The sequence below is a fragment of the Daphnia pulex genome, chromosome 3, assembly GCF_021134715.1.
Source record: "Daphnia pulex isolate KAP4 chromosome 3, ASM2113471v1".
In the NCBI taxonomy this organism is placed as follows: Eukaryota; Metazoa; Arthropoda; class Branchiopoda; order Diplostraca; family Daphniidae; genus Daphnia; species Daphnia pulex.
In genome coordinates, this window is record NC_060019.1 from 476460 (window position 1) to 485215 (window position 8756).

Here is an 8756-nt window from a genome sequence, read left to right on the forward strand (position 1 = left end):
AATGACATTTCATAGCAGACGAACAATATTCATAATCCACTTATCCACAACCGCCTGTGCCACGAAAACAGTCGGTCGTTCAAACAACCATTTAATAGATTAAGAATGGCACTCAAATACACTCTTGAAGAAGCTGTGAGTGCTTGGAGACGAACATCGCAGATTGTTTTTTACAATGCTGGTCGATTAAACATTCAAAACGATGTCATCGATGTTGCTGTCACGGCAAGGTATGCAATGTTATTTCATTTGGTTTGGTTACAGTCTGAGTTTTATTTTCTCTGTTGTCAACCAGTCAACGCAATTTAGCCAAGGAAGAAAGCATTACATTTCAGACCCACTACATTGCTCAGAAAAATAATTTTAATTTGCTTTCACAAACTCCCTCGTCTGATGTATCTACTGAGTAAGTCATTTGATTGTTTTACTTAATTATTTTATTTCTTCATGCTCAATCAAATTTGGTCTATTTGGTAGGAAACTTAAAGCATTTGGAAAGACATCCAATGTGACAGCCATCATCAGAGAAATCCCTGATTCCAAATCGGCTGAAAAGAAAAACAGACAGCTATTGGAAATTTGGAAAGATAACTACCTACACAGCAGTGTGGACCTTCATCTGTTTGATAAACATGGGAAAGTGTATACTGATGGTAATCGACTTATCTTTGCCTTATTGTTGCTTTACCAACCAATTAATAATAATTTTCTGCTTTATAAGGTACTTTTGGTTGTCTGGAGTTCTCCCCTGATGAAAAGCATTTGGTATATTTGGCTGAGAAGAAAGAACCTAAAAAGCAATCTTTTCTTCAGTTTGGAATGGCAGCTACAGCTGAAGGCTCAAAAGTGGTACCAACTATTAAAAGTTTTTCTCAAGTCAAGTTTTCTCATTCAAATGAAAAATATCTTGTGTGTCGAAAGGGCTCCGAGTACGATTTTGTTGAGGACTGGGGTGAACAGCTCGTCGGTAAATCCCAACCAGTCATTTGCATATTTAAAGTTGACTGGGAACCTTTCCAGTCTGAAGATTGTGTCCGAATTTTGGAGGCCAGCGAGGAATGGAGCCCGGGACAAGTGAGATTTTATGGTGGTATTCTTTAAATTCTAGTACAGTTGATGAATAATCGTTTTGTTGGGCTTTTTAGCTAATCTGGTGTTCAAACAATCAACTGGCTGGTGTTGCTTGGTTCCACCAACCTCGTAGATTGGGAATTATTTATTGTTCTAATCGTCCTAGCCAAATTTTCAAGGTCGACATTTCCTCTGGCAAATACGGTAACTGATGTCTTAAGAGAATTATGCTTTATTGCAGTTATATTTCTATTTAAAAACCTTTTTTTAAATAGATTGGTTTGGCTTAAAGACCAACACGGCCGCTTCACCGCGCCACCATTCGGAATCGAACACAATTATCTATTTATCGAGCTTAGCTTATGGACCTCATCACAAGGAACAAAAGATTTCGTCGATTAGCCCTGACGGAGCAGTTCGACAGGTGGAAACTGGAACGAACGAATCATACCAGGGAATGTACAATCAATCGTTCCCAGAGCGGTGCTGGTCTCCTGATGGGAAATTGGTCTTTTTTACAACACCGTGCAAAAGCAGCGTCCAGTCTTACGCTTTAAATCTGAGTAATTATCAACATAATTGTTATCACTGCCAGTATACTTGTACCGTTCATTTTCTCTACAGATTCTTCCAACATTTGCAAGCTTTCTCTCCCCGAAGGTTGCACTGGGAGTGTCGTACTTGATGTTTTCCAAGACGTGATACTCGTCTGTGGCGTCTCTTTGATCAGACCTGATCAGCTTTTCATTGGCCGATTCAATTCTGACAAGATAAACGAGGAGCCGATAGAGTGGAAATGCCTAACTGGCAAAAACGAATTACCACCGACCCAATCGCTCGCTTCTGATTTGCTTTCGGTTAAGCTTCCTGGTGATATGGAATATGAAGTATTTAAGTTGAAAAAATTCACTTTTACATGGTCTAAATCTTTAGTTTCATTCATTATTTAGGCTAGCTTAATCTACCCGAAGAATCCATCGAAAAAGACTCCATTAGTCGTAGCTCCACATGGTGGTCCTCACTCTGTCTCAACTGATCAGTTTAAAGCGGAAGTTTACTTTTTCTCCCAGTTAGGTAATCGAGTCTACAAGTGTTGCGTTTGTCCCCTGGTAAATTATAGTTTTTGTTTGTCAAACACAAGGTTACGCCGTGTTGTTGGTCAACTTCCGCGGGTCGACCGGATTCGGTGAAAAATCGCTTTACTCTCTACTGGGAAAAGTCGGAGAGCAAGACGTCCAGGAAGTGCACAACGCTACCGTTCAGATGATCGAGAAGCACTCTGAATTTCTGGACAAGGAATTGGTGTTTCTGTTTGGTGGGTCCCACGGAGGATTCCTTGTCACACACTTGAGTGGTCAGTACCCCGATTTCTATCGGGCCGTCTCCACTCGCAATCCCGTGATCGATATTGCCACCATGTTTCCCATTACGGATATTGCCGACTGGACCATTGTCGAATCAAACCTTGGGGATGGCAGTGAACTGGAGAAGCTGCTCGAACCGAAAACATTTTCTAAAATGTGGGAGCTTTCTCCCATCAGATACGTCAAACAGGTGAAAGCTCCTACTTTGCTGCTTGTGGGCAAAATTGACCGTCGCGTGCCTCCAACTCAATCGATCGAATACTATCGTGCCCTGCAACTGCACGGAATCAAAACCAGGTAAAACAAGGAAAATTAATCTATTCAATTTATTAATCTTAATCTTTGGATTTAAAAAAATTAGGATGATTATGTATGAAGACTGCCATCCACTAAGTCAAGTCCCCGTCGATACAGATGCGCTTATCAACACAGTTATGTGGTTTCAACAAAGTTTGTAACAGATTAACCGATTTAACAATTTATATTTTTTCTGCTCTATAATATCACTATGTTATCCTCTTTGGCGGTTAGAATACAAATGGAATGATTATTTTTCTTGTTCGTGGATAATCTTCAAATTTAGATAGGTAATAATTTTGATGATGCCATGCTCTCATGCCGAGATAGGCTGCAGAGAAAACAGCGAAGATGGTTGCTGGAGGACTGCAGGAAGCAATTGCAAATCCAGTCCACTCGACAATTTCTCCAAAGAAATTGGCACCGGTGATGTAGTCGAACAATCCACCAGTTGGAATTTTGTATCCGGTTTCTCCCGGTTTGCGCAAATGAATCAGTAGCTGATCTGTTGGTTATTTAGTTTTGAAATATAAAACTGATTCTTAAACATTTTTAATCCCATCTGTACCAGTCTGTACCTGAATGGATATTGATGGCCATCCCAGCATAAAAGATGATTATCCCTAAATCATAAAAGATCTTTGAATTAAATTCTTCTAAGATGACAATACTTCAATAACCACCTATTATGAATTGAGGAGAAGCAGTCCATTTATCATCATACTGATGATAATTTAAAAGGTAATGTCCTTGCATGAAGCCATTGAATAAGCAGAAGGACAATGCTGAAATGTAAACAAGAAAGGGTGAACTTTTCGTGGGATTACTCATGCTCAGTGGAAAGATGAAAGCCCTATAAAGAAAAAGTAAATTGCATGAAACACAAGAACTGTTAATGTATCATGCCAAGAAAACCTGGATTACCTTTGAACGTAATGAATGATAAAACCTAACAAGAGAATCTTATTTGCAGTGGAATGCCAACAGGTTGCAGATGTAGTCAATAGTAAAATTACAGGTACTATAAGAGCTGGGCATTCCTGGGTCATCCAGGCAAATTTTCCAGGGATGAGAAATCCAAATTTTGAGCTGCTATAGCGTCCTTTGAAAAATGTGTTCATAATTTCTAATCATCTCAACATTTCTAGTTAATCAATGCAATTACCATATGGGGCTGGTAATATATACATAGTGAAAATAACACTTAGAGTATAGAGGAATAAGATCCAGACCATTTGAGAAAACATTTCCGAGTCATTTTTAGCTCCAAATAAAGGATGCAAGTAGTCTACAATAAATTTATCACCACCAAGAGTTTTGGAGGACATTTTTCTGGAAGGAAATTATATGCACACTGTATAGATTATAGAATATCAAATTAGTGTCAGCCAATTTAGCCCAAAGATAACGAAAACCTCAAATAGATTTTTCGAGTTCGACCGCTGTTTTGTAGACCGCTCTAATGTGCTTGTTGACGTATTTGGTTCCGGGTTGCCAGTTTCATTCCTCTTGCGTAAAAATTCATTTGTAAAAGTTGTTCAATTTTCTCAATATGCAATGATGATACGTAAAAATGTAAGAAACACAATTTATTATTAGGTTATTTAGTTCCAATAAGCCTAGAAAAAAGATTTAATAGACTCAAAAGATAATTCTCGCCAAACGAAAAACTAGATGGCGTTGATTTGGTGTAAACACCAGTCTTGGCGCCAATTTCTTCTTTTCTCGAAATGGAATACAAAATGAAAATGCTAGAGACAGCTTCACCGATCACGCGAACAATAGTTTTGTTTTTTTGATAGTTTAGGTTAACTACTATTGTGTAATTGCGGTCTTTGTGGAAAAGACAATTCCGATGTTTAATTATTTGTTGCAAGTTGCAACTGTTCGTGAAATAACTCAAACAATTAATTATTTTTCGAAATTTAAGAATTTATTGTGCTGTCGTTTTTAAAGACACATTAAATACAAATAATCAAGTAAAATCGAACAACACAGCAATTTAAATATTTTATTTATTTCGTTGATAGGAAACTCTCAAATGAGTTTTGACAATGCTGTTCGTTGAGATTTTGACATGAGATGTCTTCATTTCATTCACGTTTTCGCGGTTTTTCGTCTCTCTTCAATGTGGTCTCGCTTTGAACTCCATACTTGTAACTCGCCAGTTAAGTGCGTTAAGTTAAGTGTAATTAGCGCCAAATAATTAACCATTTGGAACTCTGTAATCTGAATTGTGCTGTTTGAACTTCGACGGTGCAGGCCACACTATGTGCGATTGGTTATCAAAGAGAGGCAGAAATGGCAGAAAGGTAAAATCACATGGTTAAACCATGGTTTAACAAAAAGATCTCTTGAGAATAGAGCAGTACTTAGGGGACTAAAAGCTTTTTCTTGTAAATGAATTGTTGCAGGCCGTGCAGGGTTATGATGGAAGTCTTCAACACCTTTTGTGGGTTCTAGTTAGATTGTCTAGCGTCTGTGACATGAAAAATCTTGCCCATTCTTGCACAACATAAGTAGCTAAAGCAAAATGTTTCCTCGATTTTACGTTTCTATTTTTTATGTTTCTTGATACACAAATTGTATAATCTGTTTCTTCTTTACAGGTAACCTGATGCAGTCCATTCATGTCAACGCCACTGTCCATAGCACTATGTAGTATGTGGACAATAGGCAACCCAACCATACTTTCCTCTACACTGAAGTCAATTTATCATAATTGAAATTAAGTAAACAGTCACTTTAATATCTTTTCGTCCATCTTTTCTAATACCCTTCATCATTTAAGTTAATCTCTTCGTCACAACCCATTGTGATTTTGGTGTAGACCAAGGTCCATCTAAGAAGTTTACAAGCCAACAAGAACAAGGTAAAGCAGATTTTAGATTTTTGTTGTATCAATAAACCACAATATTTAACCAGTATATTTAATTATAGAAGGGGGGCAAGAATCTTGGGTTTAAAAATTCATTCCTTGTGAAATCATGAGTGTCTTCTAATTTTAAAAAATAAATTTAATTATGGATTAAGTGATAGTAGACCATAGTAGACCGAAAGATTCCGTGATTGTAACTGCTAAATCGTCGGGGTGGACCAAGGGTAGATGTAACCGGCTTTCGATCGGAGGAGGGGAATGAATGTGCCCATTGGTGGTGGTGGCGAATGATGGCTATATTACCAGGGACTTTCTTATTTTGGCACGGTTGGATGTCGTGTATTGGAATAAAAGGCAGGTGACCTCTTAGATTTGCGAATAACAATAGCCAACCTTCTGAATCAATAACGGACTGAGTTTTAAATCTTAAAGCCATAGCTTTCCTGTTTTCTTTCATAACTAATGGCATAATTTTTTTGTTTTCTATTTGATTTAGGTTACAAGATGTTCTCCACTCTCGAACCTAGAAAAGGGTCGAGAGTCGTCTAGATCTGCCTTCATCACTGAACCTCTCTGATTTGTCCTCATGTACATCCGTGTGAGTGTGAATAATGGATTCACGAGGACGTGATTCGATCCTGACGCTTCTTCCCTCTAATTTTCAACTTTAGTCATCCAGTTTTAACACCCATTCACTCAAGGTAGGACTCGATAATCTCTTCTCTTGCTTTTCTGCTAGTTGCTCAATTTTCTCAGTTAGTGAAGAAAACAAATGCTGATTACTTCATCAGAAATTGAGAGGGGGTATTCACGATAAAGAGTCACACTGAATCAGAGTTCATTTTGTGTCACCTCGCTCGGTTGAAAGAACATGGAGAGAATGACCGTTCCTACCTTCAATTAACGCTGGTCGGAGTAGGACCTTGCGAGGCCATTTTTTTTTTCCAAGAAAGACGTCATTTTGTACAACAACAAAATTATTGCTGGTTAATCTATGGAAAATAGGGGAGTATTTTACGACAAGGAATCATAATGAACCAGGCGAATCAGAGTTCATTTTCTTTCACTTTCGTTGAACGACTTGTTACGTCAGAAGGAAGCGATCCTTAAATTTATCTGATTGTTTTCTCTTTTGTCACCAAGAATCAATTTGGTTCGTGGCTATTATTATTCGTTTGTTGATGACCGTGTCTTTAACTTCAGCCCATCTCATCTCGTCTCATCTTTTCGAATTGCATTGTGGGTCTTTTATCGTCGTCTTGCTTTCCGTAATTTCCCACATGTTAGGGGACAGTTTCTCTCGTGTTGATTCCCTCATCGTACCCATTACTAATTCAACAGCATTACAAAGTCAAAAATTAAAACTGGGTTAGGGATAAGGGCAAGCACTAAACCAGTTGTTGGCATGCCCAGTTGTTTGACGTTGTTATTGTTTAAGTAGGTTTGTCATAAGCTCTCATAGGTAACCTCTGCAGATTTATTGTTGAGGTTTATTTTTCTTCTCTTTATTTTTATGACAAGGACCGAATGCAAAGTCAGTTTCTATTTTATTTTATTGGTTACTCGTTACTACTCCACTGGGATATGCAATGAAATTTTTAAATTTAATAAAAAGCTGTTTATTACCCCCAGGCCGTAATTGATAATAACAGATGAAACATTTAAATCTTCGTATTGATGTTGGGCGAGTTAACCTAAGTCGGATTTGATCTGTCTTAGTTCTTCTGCCACATCGGATGAAGACCTTCTTTTTTCTGGGTCGGGATGGATCATTTTCTTGATGAGTTCGCGACGGGTGGGCGACGTTCAGGCCCGTACCTTTCAGGCCCTGCAGGAGTCATTCAGGCCCGTGGCCTGAAAGCCAGATTCACTTCACGCCCGTTGCGAACTTTTGGGTTTTGGAACAAATCCATCAACTTTTTTTAGACAATATACCCAATACTTGCCTCGTCCAATTGAAGTAATTTCAAAATTTCCGGCGCCAGCCAGTTGTACGTTTCTCTAACTCCACTCATGGAATAAGTTCCCCTTTCGTTGACTAGTTTGTTCAATCCAAATCCAGACCATTTCATCACGACTTCGTTGTTGACTGGATTCACCCAGATGAGGACGTTTTCTGGTTTGATATTTCGATGGATTACTTTCATTTGGTGAATGCACTCGAGTCCAATGGACAATTGATAGAGAACTTCAATCTCCTGTGGCATCTGGCCACGGTATTTTCGCGGGTCGCCATCTTTCAAAAATAATCGATCGAGTGAGGCTTCGCATAATTCGAGAACGTATTGCCTGAAATGGAATATTCAAACACACATGACAAATATTTCAGAAATATTTCTTTTATAAGGTAACTGGTAACGTCACTTGAAATCCTGATCACCGTCTGCGTGAAATAATTCGATTACATTAGGGTGATTGAGTTTCAGCAAAGCTGTTTCTTCCCGTTCGTTTGTAAAATTGCTCAATTGACGTTTTCGATTTTCAATTGACGGCCACTGGAATGCCATGCCACATTCCTTTGTAGACCAAGCCATGACCTCTCTCTCCTAAAATCTCGTGGCGTTCAAACATCAATATCTTCTGTTCCAACATCAATCAGAACGTTTTCACTGAATGATCCTTTCAGGACTAGTTATTTCCTTCACTTAAGTAATCGGTGGTGTTTTCAGTGAGCTGGATATTCCACCAATTCTTCATTAAAAAAAAGAAAAAAAAAGAATAAAAAAGTTCCTTCCTTGAACCATGTTTTGAATCTTGGAGGGGACTGGTAGAAGTTCGTTTTTTTTTTTTTACTTACTCCTTTCCTAAGTTACTTGTTAGCAGAAAACGTCGTGCGTGCGGAAGTCACGTAAATATGCTGCGCTGTTCGAATAGAAGAACAAAACGTAAAAACCATTTGAAATGTCTGTGTTCAAAATGTGAGTGTAGCCTACTTAGATAAAAGGGGGGAAAAAAAAATGAAAGATAAGGTTTCGTCGTCCATTATCAGATTTAAACGTTATCTCGAAAACCACCCCACCTTTGCAACATCTAAAACCATTCTTGTTTTTGGACGTACTGACTTAGAGATTCGAGAATTGGCTATTGCAAACTCAGAGTGTAATTTTCTCATTACGGTTTCATCAAATAACGTTTCGTCCTACTTT

The 8756-nt window shown here is 38.3% G+C and overlaps 3 protein-coding genes across 5 annotated transcripts; 1 reads left to right on the forward strand and 2 right to left on the reverse strand.

Annotated features, from left to right (window-relative positions):
• The first annotated feature begins 16 nt into the window (after positions 1 to 16).
• Positions 17 to 2985, forward strand: LOC124190756 (acylamino-acid-releasing enzyme-like). The gene is made up of 11 exons (XM_046583599.1): positions 17 to 230; positions 296 to 406; positions 478 to 653; positions 722 to 849; positions 922 to 1074; positions 1146 to 1275; positions 1347 to 1634; positions 1696 to 1958; positions 2022 to 2145; positions 2213 to 2732; positions 2797 to 2985. Exons 1-11 carry the CDS (start codon positions 106 to 108, stop codon positions 2891 to 2893), a joined length of 2115 nt encoding a protein of 704 aa, XP_046439555.1. The 5' UTR covers positions 17 to 105; the 3' UTR covers positions 2894 to 2985.
• Positions 2750 to 4210, reverse strand: LOC124190762 (3-oxo-5-alpha-steroid 4-dehydrogenase 1-like). Of its 2 annotated transcripts, XM_046583613.1 has the most exons (6): positions 4148 to 4189; positions 3898 to 4086; positions 3657 to 3834; positions 3416 to 3585; positions 3311 to 3355; positions 2750 to 3237 (listed from the first exon to the last, which is right to left on the reverse strand). In XM_046583613.1, the coding sequence occupies exons 2-6, from the start codon at positions 4058 to 4060 to the stop codon at positions 2963 to 2965; spliced, it is 831 nt and encodes a 276-aa protein (XP_046439569.1). In that variant the 5' UTR covers positions 4061 to 4086; positions 4148 to 4189; the 3' UTR covers positions 2750 to 2962. The 2 variants fall into 2 exon arrangements, with proteins under 2 accessions (XP_046439569.1, XP_046439568.1); XM_046583612.1 differs by having other exon boundaries at positions 3898 to 4210.
• A 2935-nt stretch (positions 4211 to 7145) lies between these two features.
• On the reverse strand, positions 7146 to 8542 carry LOC124190764 (serine/threonine-protein kinase/endoribonuclease IRE2-like). Of its 2 annotated transcripts, none has more exons than XM_046583615.1 (3): positions 8408 to 8542; positions 7975 to 8301; positions 7146 to 7899 (listed from the first exon to the last, which is right to left on the reverse strand). In XM_046583615.1, the coding sequence occupies exons 2-3, from the start codon at positions 8142 to 8144 to the stop codon at positions 7533 to 7535; spliced, it is 537 nt and encodes a 178-aa protein (XP_046439571.1). In that variant the 5' UTR covers positions 8145 to 8301; positions 8408 to 8542; the 3' UTR covers positions 7146 to 7532. The 2 variants fall into 2 exon arrangements, with proteins under 2 accessions (XP_046439571.1, XP_046439572.1); XM_046583616.1 differs by having other exon boundaries at positions 8424 to 8531.
• Positions 8543 to 8756: the final 214 nt, after the last annotated feature.